Source organism: Solea solea, chromosome 3 (assembly GCF_958295425.1).
Source record: "Solea solea chromosome 3, fSolSol10.1, whole genome shotgun sequence".
In the NCBI taxonomy this organism is placed as follows: Eukaryota; Metazoa; Chordata; class Actinopteri; order Pleuronectiformes; family Soleidae; genus Solea; species Solea solea.
Window position 1 is genome coordinate 6735145 of NC_081136.1, and position 13062 is coordinate 6748206.

Below are 13062 nucleotides of genomic sequence, written 5' to 3' on the forward strand. Positions count from 1 at the left end.
ACAATAATAATCAATGGGGGTCCAGTAACGGCAGGGGGCAGTGTTCCACCACCATGATGCTGCCTTCATGGACAATTCATGCATGTACTTCATTGTTTCATTCCATATATCTTCACTTTTGCTGCATTAATACAGATTAGCCACATGAATGCAATGTGTTTTAATGTATGTTGTTTATTGTTGACAGTATATAATGAAATTAATGATGGACTGAATTCACTTCCATTTTAGGCTCCAATTACGAGAAAGTCAGAATTCTGACATTTTTTCTCAAATTTATGACAATAATCTCAGAATTCTGATTTTCTCTTCATTTCGGATTTTGATTTTTTTTTCAATAAGAATAAAGTCAAGATTTATGACTTTTTCCCCCCTCAGAATTCAGATTTATTTCAATAAGATATTTAAAGTCAGAATTCTGACTTTTTTTTCTCAGAAACACTAATTTAAAACACCTCAGTGTTTTACTCACGTTTGTGTAAAATAAAATAATATAGTATTTAAACATGAATAATCTGTTGTATCATTTGAACGCATCTGACGCATATAAATGACGTCACTGATGCGCCATCATCACAAACCGTACATGTGGGCTAGTCGCTAAGTCGAAGAACTTGTTAATTTTTTATCTGGTTCGCGTGTTTAAAGTGTGCAATTCTTTGTTCGGGTGATGACGTGTGTTTGAATGAGTTGTAAAGTGTAAAGTAAAGTGAGGGAATTCTGTCGTTAAATGCAGCCGCCGGTTTGCTCTTAGTGCTAGCAGGCTAACCCCCCCGCAGCTAGCTGACAGGAGTGAATGCTCCACACACGACGTCGATGATGGCTGATGATGATTCAGTGAAAGAAGAAGAAGAAGCTGCTGCTGCTGCAGCAGCAGCTCCGCAGCGAGATTCTAACGGAGCTGACGAGAAGATTGTGAGCAGCAGCGGAGGAGGAACCGCTGCAGAAAATCAAACTCTGTCCAAAAGACAGAAGAAGAAGCTCCTGAGGCAGCAGAAGTGGGAAGAAGAGAGGGGTCTGAGGAAGTACGTGTCATTATTATTATTAATATTATTATGATGATTTAGTTTAACCACATGCAGATACACATATTTATTTCTAAATAAAGGACTGTCAACTAATCATCTTAGTTCCTTAAAGCTACAGTAACAGTATCATGATAAACAAGGCCAAACCATTATGTATTCATTATTATATTTACAGTGTATGAAGTACAGTACCTTAAAGGGATACTTTAAGGTACTTTAAAGTACAAGTATGTTACCAGGAAATGACTTTGGTAGAAGTTGAAGTTTTTTATAATATACTTGAGTATTAAGTCTTAAAGTATATGATAGGTCATTGATTAGTGAAGAAAATGCTCTTGATTGTTTATGAAATAAAAATAGGTGTCTACGGTTCTGCCCACATTTTTAAGGACACAGTACAAGGTCATAGGAAGTCATGGGAATATTCTAGAAGGGTTAGTGACTTAAAATGAGGAAAGCTGTGTTGGTAATCATGACATTTCTCAAGTGTTGCTTGTTGTCACTGCAGGCAGTTGCGTAAAGAGAAGAGGCAGCAGCGTCGCCAGCAGAGGCAGAATCAGGAGGAGGAGAAGGAGCACGGTGGAGACGCCCAGAGCGCGAGAAAACGCCTCCGTCGGGACGTGACACCCAGCTCTCTGAGGCTGGTGGTGGACTGCGGCTTCGACAGTCTCATGCTGATGAAGGTGAGCGGCTGTGGTAATGTGAAGCGAGGCACCGCGTTTACTGAGCGCTCACGACATTTTCCTGTGCAGGACGTGAGTAAACTTCACAAGCAGATCCAGCGGTGCTATGCTGAGAACAGACGGGCAGTTCATCCGGTTCAGGTTAGTGACCAGTGCTGGTCAACACATGCACGAGCAGAGCGGGACACGTCTGATCCTTGTAACCGCTTCTCTCGCTTCTCCAGTTTTACCTAACGAGCCTGGGTGGACAGCTGAAACAGAGCATGGATGAAAAGGACAAAGGATGGGTGAACTGGAAGGTAAACACAGCTGAAGTACTTCGTCATGTTGTCACGGAAGTGTGAGGCGACTATTACAGTTTTCAAATGTGAGATATTTCCTAGAGTTGTATTTTGTCAGATTCACCTGGTTATGAAGATAAAGGAAAGTAGATATTGGCCCTAAAAAAACCCTCCTATAAAAACATATACAGCTCGCAGACATTTGTCCTTGTCTGTTTTCAGGACATCAACATTAAAACTGAGCACTACAGTGAGGTCGTGGCTAAAGAGGATCTGGTTTACCTGACATCGGACTCTCCCAATGTGCTGGAGGAACTGGACCATAACAAAGCGTACGTCATCGGAGGCTTGGTGGACCACAACCACCATAAGGTCTGTCCGACTCTGCTGCTACTAGTTTTGATGGGGACAGACCATGTGATGATCACGTCCCGTTTTCCTTGGTTTGTGTCGCACAACTTTTCTGTTTTGGTTTCTTCTGCAGGGAATTACACTTGAGAAGGCGAAGGAGCTGGGGATCCATCACGCTCAGCTTCCGCTGAGCAGCTTTGTCAAGATGAACAGTCGTAAAGTTCTGGCAGTCAACCATGGTAAGTCCGTCTATCAGAGTAGTATGTGAGTATAGTATGTGAGTCATCAAGTGGATTTGAGGGCAAACAAGCCTTTAAAATCCAATTCAAATACAGGAAAAACATCTCTTTTGATATTATATAGGCAATTTGGTGGCCTTTGTAAGCGACGTATGTGTAGTTAAAGCACTAAAATTTAGATTTTTATGTCAGGACCCAAGTTAAAGGAACATCACGCTGACTGCAACATTTGATTTGGAGCTCCAGACGTCACAGGAGGACTCAAGTTTGTTTAACACGCTATGTTGGCAGGAAAAGCTGCTGCAAAAATGAACGGCGTTAGTGCTGGTTTCAATCGATCCAGTAAAATTGTCACCCGTTTGCTTGTCCTCGACTGTTTTTTCACAGTTATCCACCATCTTTACTTTTTATGAACACAGCCCAATTTCTGCTTGATGGGATTGCGCGACATCCTCTGCCGCAGCGCTGTCTCCAGACTAGAGATGTAACGATATGAAAATTTCATATCACGGTTATCGTGACCAAAATTATCACGGTTATCAATATTATCACGGTATTGTTAGATGTGTTCAAAATGTTCCAAAAGTACTGAACACACACACACTGAAATCTTTTAACCAAGTTTTATTTAGAAAAAGATATTTTATATTATATGATTATTATTATTATTATTATTATTATTATTATCATTATTATTATTATTATTATTATTATTATTATTCATAATTATCATCTGACTGACTGACACACACACACACACAGGTCCTCACTCTGTGTCGGATAATAATTAAGTAGCAGCGGTCGTACACAGCATAAAAATAAAATAAAAAAACACAGAAACAACCACATTTTGGTCTGCTACGGTATCTGTCGTCTGCACACTACTCGCTTTCGCGAGACAAACCATGACGTTTCCCACTATTCCGAAATCCCGTTTTTGTTGACTTACCCGCTGAAAAGTTGTGTGTGGTGGTCACGGAGATGGCTCATCATATTGGAAGTGGCTTCGCGCCGCGAAGTTCGCGGAGATTTTTTTTTTGCATTTTCTGCACAAGGATTGATTGTCTTCAATTATTTTACTCTCAACATCCTTTAAAAATACAAAATATGCCCAGACTTCTGATCTTACGGGGGGTAATCTCTGGAGCGCAGGTGGCTTCAGCCGTGTTGTCGCTGGACAGACAGTGCAAACTGCGCATGCGCGCCCGCTTGAGCGAGTGCCGTTCAGGTGCTGCTGCTTCTCCAGGAAATGAGCAGTATCACTGTGAGTTTTTCGGTAATCAGTTGCGGTTTTAACGATAATTAAAATTTGAAACGGTATGATAACCGTCGAGAATTTTACCGCGGTTTATCGTCATACCGGTAATCGTTACATCCCTACTCCAGACCCTGTCAAGTTGTTTTGCAGCTGGTTTCAATGATGTTGTCTTTTGTCTTGCAGTGTTCGAGATCATCCTGGCGTACATGGAGAAAGGCAGCTGGCAGGAAGCCTTCTTCACCGTCCTGCCTCAGAGGAAAGGAGCCGTGGCTGTCGAAAAGGGAACGATCGCTCAGGAGAAACAGGACGACGACTCGGACTCGGACCCGGACCCAGACTCACCGGAGCAGACGGAGAAAAGAACCTGATGCTGAGCACAGATGGACAAGACTCTTTAACGTTGGACAGAATAGGAAATAAGAAAATGTGTGGATTTATAATAATAATCATATTTAATTTTGTTTTATACTAGATATTTATTTAAAAGATGTGCTCAGTGCCAGTTTCATTGCTTATTTTAGTTAGACTGCTGATGTAAATGATGAAAAGATTTCAGTTTTGCAGTTTTTTTTGCAGAATATAAAATGGTCATCATATTCTAGAACTGGAACACAGAGGTTAGTTTTTTATTTTTAGATATAAATGTTTTTGCTTGGAGCTGATCACCACAGATATCAAACCTGTGCCAAATGGACCCATTTCATGCAAGATAAAGTCGACATGTGACCATTATTCCCACTTGTCCTTAAATTCCTGGAATTTTCTGATTTAATGTCTATGTATTTACATGATGTGACATGCAGTATCGAAAGCAGCCACAAGGGGGCAGTCATATCCTACACTGGATGCTAGAGCCAATGGGCTTTTTACTCTCCTGACATTGTGTAAGGTTTCTGCCGGAAAACAACAAAAGCCACAAAAAATGGCGGGAGTACGATGTATTTTAATACATTTTAGGTGGAAATGTGTTATACAGTGGTCAATATGGTTAGTGAATGACGGTCCTGGTTGGCCTTAACTACAACCGGAAGTTGTGGTTTCCGTGGTAACAAGGTAAGTTGACCGGAGAAGTGACACTTGGAAGCTGCCGCCAATTTGCGTGTTTTCACCGCAGACTCTTGAGCCAAATGTCCCGAAAAGCACTGAAAGTGTTGGTTGAAGTAAAGTTCAGAGCGGTAAGATTTGACTGTTTTTTTCTTTTGCTGGTTTCACCTTCAATAAGCGGCTCAAGTTTGACCCGTCGAACTCCAGTCTTCATTCGGAAATTCGTAATTTTTTATTTCACCGTGTGGCCAGCGAAAACACGCGTTTCTTGTCGTCTTAGTAAAAAGAGTGCATGAACCTTCAAGAGTCACTTAATAATTCGGCATATATCTCATGCAGGCAATGTGTGTTAAATGTGTTACACATGTCAACATTTGTTTCTGGGTGCACTGAATTATGCAGTGTATAGTGTTCATTGTTGATATGAATTAATTTCATTTTGTGCTTGTTTACACTTCTTCCCAACTAATAATTATTATTATTCATTTATTTTCATTGTGAGTTTGGAGTGAACCCTAAAGCAGCATCTTCATCTCCTGCCAAGTACTGACAAACATCTTAAACTGAACATATTTACTGTATGTTTGTCAATTTTTCTTTGTCAGGTTTCTTGTCCTGGGGTTCATTTGCCAACCAAGGATGACGTGAACCTCAGCATGTGCTTCATGGGACAGTACCGTCAGTCTGAATGTCTCCCTGCTGTCTTCCCTCTGCTCTTTCATGAGAAGATGACCTTTGAAAAGGCAGGTCCTTACTCTATATTGTAATAAACACTTTTACTTATATGATATGAACTTCTCTTTGAGAAATTCTAATACATGCCTGCATATAGCTAAATAAACTGTGTTTGTATTACTCTACAATCATGTCAGCTTCCAGAAATGTTGCATGCTGATAATATTTGTGTATATATGTGTGTGTCTGTAGATTTTCAGGCATGCGGTAGACCCCGGAGACATAGCTGTAATGCTTGAGCGTAAGTCGTATTCACTCATGTACAGTCGCATGTGTTGTATTAAAGTGATTAATGCAGCCAATCGTAATTTTGCTACTCTGGCTCTTGTAGTCAATTTTATTGAGATTTTTATTTCCCCTTTTTATTGCAGTTGCCCAGTCTTTTGAAACGAGATAAAACATTTTCAAAACATAATCTTAGATAAAGTTCACTCATCTTTCCATAAGGGGACCCACTTTTAAAAGACAAATTATCAAACCACAATATAAATCATCACAGGAACCAATTTGTGTATAATGTAGTGACTAATTTACAGCCAGAACGGTAACCCCTAATATCAATTTGAATTTGTATACAAGTCATTTCCATCATATTTAAATCATGGACACTTCAGTCTTGACTAAAAGGTCGCAAAATCTCCCATGACCCATGTGTGGGTCCTGATCCAGTCTTTAGGAGTCACTGGTGTAGGTTTACAATTTTTTATATATATTGAAAAGATGTGTTTTTTTAATGGATTTAAAAGTGGTTGCTGAGCTTTTTTTTTTTTTTTTTAAAGGCATCCTTAAAAGGAATCAGCAGGTGATCTTTGTAAAGTGATTTTAAGAAATTGTCCCTTAATGTCCTTGTAGAGATTAGATTGTAGATTTATTATTATTATTATTATTATTATTATTATTGTTGTTGTAATAATAATAATAATACATTTTATTTGTTGGCGCCCTTCTGACACTCAAGGTCACCTTACATACAAATGCAAAGAATAAAATATAATAAAACATAATATTATTTCAACGTGACATGTCTTTCTTCTCAGACGAGGCGGTCAGAATTGAACTGGTGCAGATGTGTCCTCCAGGTGAGACGCTGTATATTCACAGTCACTGTTATTCTTTGGTAGAATGTCTTTTTTTTTTTTTTTTTGATTGTTTGATTAATTAATTTTTTTTTTTTTTTGCAGCTGGAGACACTCTGGCCTGCTTTGAGGAAGATGCTCGTCAGTTCTTGTTCCCAGAGCCCAAACTGGTTCCTTCATTCTCTGGAGTGGACCGAGAGGTTCTCATGACCCGAGCTCCTTACTTTCCAGTAGGTCCAGCTTTTTCATACAGTACCATAAAGGTTATAGGTCAGTTTTTTGTTTTTTTTATGAGATACTTGGACATAGTCAGTGTGTCTCTGTGTGCTTCCTGTGCTAAGAAGGTTCTGTAAACTGCTCCCTCTCCCACACCAAAGTCCATGGAGAAAATTGGCGTACCAAACGAGGCAGGAGTTTCTGATCAAAGGAGCTGTAAACAAAGAGATAAAGATAAAGTGATCATGTGTATGTTGATGCTGTCATTGACACCGTGTTGTCTTGGCAACAGGTAAAAATAAGTGATGAAAAAACCATTAGCGCTATCCCTTTCATTTTATTTATGTGATGAAATAAAATTTCTCCCTCTCTGTTCTTTTCCTCAGGGAATCGCTCCGAGGTTGGAGTTCTCCACCAAAACCACCATCACTGAGTGCTCAGTTGATGCCCTGGTCAACGTTTACCCCAATGTAGTCACGGTAAAGATCACCTTACGCGGCTGAAAATATTAAATTTGCATCTGAGTTGACCCAGTCACGCCGTCGACACTTTTATCTCAGCATTAATATTTAGCATATAGTATTGTGAAATGTGTGGTTTGTAATAAAATGCATAATTTATGTCGTTTCATGGCAGTGACATAGCCGTTGCCGAGTAGTTCAGACTCTAATATGCATGAATAAGTAAACTCTGTTTTGGTTGAGCTTAAATGTTCTGTTCCACAGTAGAAGCAGCATAACTTCACTCCCGGTGTGTCTCGTGTGTGTGTTCCTTGAATTTAAAGGTGCAGTGTGTAGAATCAAAAGAAATGTACAGCCTGACTATTAAGAATTGTTGTGTTGTTGTTACCCTCAAAAGAGTTGTTTGTATTAAATGGGGAACACAAGCAAACACAAGCTTTAGTGAGGAGCTCTTCGTTTTGATGCAACTTTAAAGCTGTCATAAGTACGTTTTTTCCCCCGCTTCTTAAATGTGAATATTTTCCGGTTTCTTTGCTCCATGTAGCAAAGAAATCATTCAAACAGAATCATTTTGGTCGTCATTTCCAGGTTTGAGGAAGAATAATCAAGATTTTTCAGCATTTTATGGACCTAAACGATGACTGACTTCAAGAATGATTATTATTCGAATTGCATCGACACGTGTAGGTTTAAGCTGAGTGCTGTTCAGGCTTTTTGAGACACCCAAACCTTTTGCTCCCAGAGGCCCACGATGAAGAGGAAGACCAAGCGCTCCAGCAGATTCAGGACATCCTCTCCTCAGAGGAACCAACCTCAAACAACTGGAAGGACGCAAAGTTTCAGGAAGAAACGAGGCGGCGCCACCACCAGCAGCTCGCTGCCACACGTCCCCAGATCCCAGTCCCTGTCCCCGCTGAGAGCTGGAGACGCTCATCGTCGTCTGTCCCGCCTCAGCCTGGACTCTGCAGCACCGGTCTCAGCTGACATGGATGCGTCCTGCACCTCCCAGCCTGTAGGTACACACACACACACAACACAACACAACACAGCTGTATTTAGATTGGTTATCATTTGTAGCCAGCAGATGGCAGACAAGAGCTCTCAGCAAATATCTGCCATGAGGTGTTAATGAATGGTTTAAGCTTCAGCTGGACTGTATGGAAGTAAATATGTCTCACTAGATTTTTAAATTTGAATTTCTTTGACTGTATTTTGTTTTTCATTAAATAATGTACTGGAATTTTTTTTTCCCTATGAATTTAACTCATTGAAATTTAAGTAAATTTGAGTAAAATGATCTACGTTTAAAATGTCACTCTGCTCCAATGATACTTGGCAGCATCACAGTCACATGACCAACAGAGCTTGGTGTGATTGGCTGAGTGTTGGTTCGATTTCAGTCAGATTTGATATCTGGTAGCCCCGATGTTGAATCTCAATTTTATACATTTATAATTTTGCCCATTGCATTTCCAAATGTTTTAATACTGAAAAATAAAAGTAAAGAGAGTTGAATTCAGAGGCAACAAATTACTATGCATGATTTCAATGCTAAAGGCGTTTAAAATTCAAAGTTTTGTGACACAAAGGTCATTACATAGGTGCCTAAAATGATTTGGGGTGGCATGGTGGGACAGTGGTTAGCACTGTTGCCTCACAGCAAGAAGGTGCTGGGCTTGATTCCCAGGTGTGGGACCTTTCTGTGTGGAGTTTGCATCTTCTCCCCGGTCCAAAAACCAAAAGTCCAATTCAGCGTTCACAAAAACTGAGCAACACTGAAATCGACTCTTGCCCCCAAAGCCTTTGAGTGTCACGTCAGCTTCGTCATTGAGGCTTTTAGAGCAACATTTAAAATAACGTCTACACCACCACGTACAGGGTTGAGCGTGTAAAAGTGAAAACGCGTGGCTACAGTCTGACCACGTTTGCGCGTCTGTGTGTGTGTGTGTGTGTGTGTGTGTGCAGACGTTGTCCTCGCGGCCCGGAGCCACACGAGGAGACTCCTCCCACAGCTCCACAGTGTTCACCAGCTCCTCCTCCCCTTTGATCAGGTCTTCATCCACAGGTAAGAGTTAAAGCTGCTTCAGGGTCTCCAAACAACTTCATCATAGCTGCTCATTTAAAAAAAGAAGAAGAAGTGAAGAAGTGCACTGTGACATTGTGATGGAATGCGCCGGCACAGTTTACTGTGAAAAAAAACCAAAGATGATGACATTGTGATGATGAAATACTTTGTTATCTGTGTACCTGTTTGTTTTTGTTTTAGTGCGATTCTCTCCCACTGAGAGAAGAAGATCAGTATCCAACGGATTGGTACGCACATTTTATTTTTATTTTCTCTCACACTAAGGAAGTCACGAGCTGTAGTAGATTTAAATATGAGCATTAAAAAGATTGGTTATCCCTTCATAAGATGCTTTAGCATTCTTCTTATGCCTCTGTGTTAAATAAATAAAAGTTAATGTGTGGTTTCCTTAAAAAAATCCTCTAAAAAATATAAATAATACACCGGTGTTTCCCAAAGTGTGGGCTGCAGCCCCTCAGTGGGCCATTGAATGTACTACAGGTGGGCCATGATTAATTTTTCATTTACAACAAAATAGTTGTATACTTGTATGAATTAAATTAAGGCTGAAACAATAATCTAGTATTAAATTAATTGTCAACTTTTTTTTATCATTAGTCGGTTTTAGTGATTTTTATAGACTTTGAACAAGTTTGCATAAATGTGAATATTTTCTGGCTTCTTTGCTCCAGAATCCATAACAGGCACAGAAGTGGGCTTTCTGAGTCATAATAGTGAATCCCGTTTGGTCGTGTGAACAAACCAAGACATTACCTGTCATAATAATCTCTACAGCTGCAACTCAGCTTCACTCCTCTTAACAAATCAGAGCAAAGTTACGACTATTTCTGCTTCCTTTGATAGTTTGGAGGAATATCTGAAGACGACTCCGGCTCCTCGGAAGCACACGACTATCGTCGCGATCCTGAACCTCCGTCGCGGTCGCGGCCTGACAGAGAACAAGCCACACACATCAACAGGTCCGTTTTTTTAACCAGGTTTGGAATGTTAACATTCTCTGTAAATCATAAACTTCACCTGTCGACTACTGAGCCCTTATCTCACTGCTACACCTTTGTGAATTACTAATCTGTATAAACAGAGAAAATCACCGAGTGGAGGAGGCGCAGGAAAGTTGCATCCACATGAATGTTGTTATCTGTTTGATTGTGTTGGGAATTGTTTATCTTCGCATTAAGGAAGAGTATCTTCATTCCTCGCGTTCCGTTGGCATTACATGCTGATAACCGCCCCCCTCCCGTCGCCTAGCAACAGTGTCCTGACAACTTTTGCAACACCAAGCATGTCATGTCCAAAACTGCCCTTTAACTTCTTGGTAAACACGTATTGCTGTGACGTTAGCTCAGTGCTAGAGGGAGCCGTCCTTCAACTTGAAGGTTGTGGGTTAAATTCCTGCCCCGCAGGTTCGAGTAAATGAACCAATGAAAGTGTGAGTGAATGGTAAAACTGTCGCGCACGCCGGCTTTGAAGGGTCATCCATACACAAACCGATATTGATATCGCACTCGTCTATTCTTGATGACCACTCAGTGCTGCTTGACCCATTCACACATTCATTTCTTTAACCATCTCACTTTGACTGTGATTGTCCAGGTCTCCGTCCAGCTCTCACGGAGAATGGGAGCAAGTCAACGAGCGCGTGCGAGGACTCCTCACGACGCCGAAAGCCGTGCGGCGACTCCTCTATGTAAGTCAGGGAATTGCGTTATTGCGCAAATGTTACTTTAAATGTGTTTTATACTGTTCAAATTTCAAATGTGACACGCAAAGTCTGGTGGCTTTTTGTTTTTTTTCGTTTTAAATTGTTCATACACTATTTTAACATGCAGTACATTGTAAATAACTTACTCACAGTACATTTTCTGGCCCCTTTATGGTTAAAATAAGCAAAAAGTCCAGATGGACAAGGGTTAAAATAAAAGTATTTGTGCGGCCGTTGGTTGAGCAAGAGTTGAGTATGTGGATCGGAACCAAGAAAAACTTATCAAATGTTCTCGGCCAATGCCAAACACAACAGACACACATTTCCCAAAAGTCCACTGTCACAAGGAGACGCAAAGAAAGGGAAGAGTAGTTTATTTGTAAATTATTATTTGTTATCTTCACTGAATGGGTATCATTGTGCCCATATGAAGAATCTGCATGTCAACCATATTTTAAGTTACACAACTTGCCTGTTGTGCTTCTATTTTTATTCAATTTGTAGCTTTTTTTTTTTAAACTTTTTTAAACTACCAACTCTCAAGAAATGAAAGAAGCCGCTGCAATTATCCAGTGAATGAAAACAGTCATTATATAATTCAGAATTGAAAGTAAACTAACATTAGTGAAGGTAAAGCTTTTGTAGTTTATTATTTTTGGAGGCCCCAGGAATGTACTTTAGTATCAAAGACTGACGCTATATAATCATGTAAAAAATGTTGTTGTTGTGTTTCAGGGGGCCTCGGTGTCTGAGGTGGACAGAGTGTTGGCCAGAAGATCTATTTCTCCAGGTCCCCCGTGCTGAGAGGTCAGGTCTCCACGTTTTATGTGACTCGTGCGTCATTTTGGACGATAAAATATTCAGAAAAACAAAAAGTATGCATTTAAAAAAGACTCGGAACAACTATTGCAAATTTAATTAGATGAATTATTAATTGATTTATACACTTACGGTATGTTTTAGCTTATTTTTAAGTGTATTCATCCTTTTCTTTGCCTGACGAGGGCGTGGAAGCAAAATTATCTTGGGAAAGGTCAAAGGTCAGGGAACCAGCAAGTTTTGATATAACTTAGGGACTAGAAACATCCAGATGTGGCTCTGATGTGTTTGGTTCCAACTAATGATTGTTCCTACCATAAACTATTATTATTATTATTGGCTATCAAGTTAAAGATAGAGATAATAAGATAATCAGTTAATAGGATAAACTGAGCTGTCGTCCAAGACTCATCAACCCTTTATGTCGCGTTTGAACTCATGACCTGAACTTAAGCCCCCAACCCACCGGCACACCTTTTAAAGTCCACTTTAAAGAATTTAAGGGAGAATCGGTCACCAGGAATCAAATATAATATTAAAATCATGTTTTTATTAGTGTATTATCACCAGAAAATTAAGAACTTCTGCGTTTTTCTTACCTTACAATGAACCGCTTATATTAAACACTGAGTGGGTCGTCGTTCATGGAGCACACCATGTTTGTACAGTAGCCCTGAGTGGACAAATCAAACACAGGCTTCAGGGAGACCTCTGTAGTTTTTCATATACACTTGGATGTGGAGCGTAAAGCAAAGGCTGGTTTCCAGACAATCCAAACATCTAAAGTCCTCATTGTCAATGCACACAGACATAGATTGACATAATTTTTTTTCATTAAATCCTACACACTGGTCCTGTAGGTATGATATCATAGAGTGCTATTGTTCCACCATCTCTTCTATCCCGAGAGTCACATTGCAATACGCATGTTATTCTGTTTTTATGTGACCAAGCATCAGCCGTTCGCTTCTTCCTCCATGAAAAGACACCACTTTTACACCAATCCAGCCCTAAAAACTGATTTTTAAATGCAGTGATCATGGCACACGTGCAAAAAATAACGTTTCAGCAGCGAGGCGGGAG

General features: G+C 40.1%; 2 protein-coding genes across 2 annotated transcripts; both read left to right on the top strand.

Moving 5' to 3' along the window:
- The first annotated feature begins 554 nt into the window (after positions 1 to 554).
- trmt10a (tRNA methyltransferase 10A) lies at positions 555 to 4572 on the top strand. Its single transcript, XM_058624895.1, has 7 exons — positions 555 to 1025; positions 1537 to 1711; positions 1781 to 1852; positions 1936 to 2010; positions 2215 to 2364; positions 2477 to 2582; positions 4024 to 4572. The coding sequence occupies exons 1-7, from the start codon at positions 817 to 819 to the stop codon at positions 4206 to 4208; spliced, it is 972 nt and encodes a 323-aa protein (XP_058480878.1). The 5' UTR covers positions 555 to 816; the 3' UTR covers positions 4209 to 4572.
- An 86-nt stretch (positions 4573 to 4658) lies between these two features.
- Positions 4659 to 12009, top strand: spata6l (spermatogenesis associated 6-like). Its single transcript, XM_058623800.1, has 12 exons — positions 4659 to 5015; positions 5490 to 5627; positions 5812 to 5860; positions 6657 to 6698; positions 6801 to 6925; positions 7298 to 7390; positions 8115 to 8384; positions 9338 to 9437; positions 9639 to 9685; positions 10302 to 10417; positions 11052 to 11145; positions 11896 to 12009. Exons 1-12 carry the CDS (start codon positions 4968 to 4970, stop codon positions 11962 to 11964), a joined length of 1191 nt encoding a protein of 396 aa, XP_058479783.1. The 5' UTR covers positions 4659 to 4967; the 3' UTR covers positions 11965 to 12009.
- The last annotated feature ends 1053 nt before the right edge of the window (positions 12010 to 13062 follow it).

Excerpts from the sequence above, each read along its gene's own strand:
- trmt10a (XM_058624895.1), top strand. The coding sequence starts at position 817 with ATGATGGCTGATGATGATTCAGTGAAAGAAGAAGAAGAAGCTGCTGCT. Across the intron at positions 2,011-2,214 it reads AAGGATGGGTGAACTGGAAG|GACATCAACATTAAAACTGA; the intron begins GTAAACACAGCT and ends GTCTGTTTTCAG. Across the intron at positions 2,583-4,023 it reads AGTTCTGGCAGTCAACCATG|TGTTCGAGATCATCCTGGCG; the intron begins GTAAGTCCGTCT and ends TTTGTCTTGCAG.
- spata6l (XM_058623800.1), top strand. The coding sequence starts at position 4,968 with ATGTCCCGAAAAGCACTGAAAGTGTTGGTTGAAGTAAAGTTCAGAGCG. Across the intron at positions 6,926-7,297 it reads CCCGAGCTCCTTACTTTCCA|GGAATCGCTCCGAGGTTGGA; the intron begins GTAGGTCCAGCT and ends TCTTTTCCTCAG. Across the intron at positions 8,385-9,337 it reads CGTCCTGCACCTCCCAGCCT|ACGTTGTCCTCGCGGCCCGG; the intron begins GTAGGTACACAC and ends GTGTGTGTGCAG.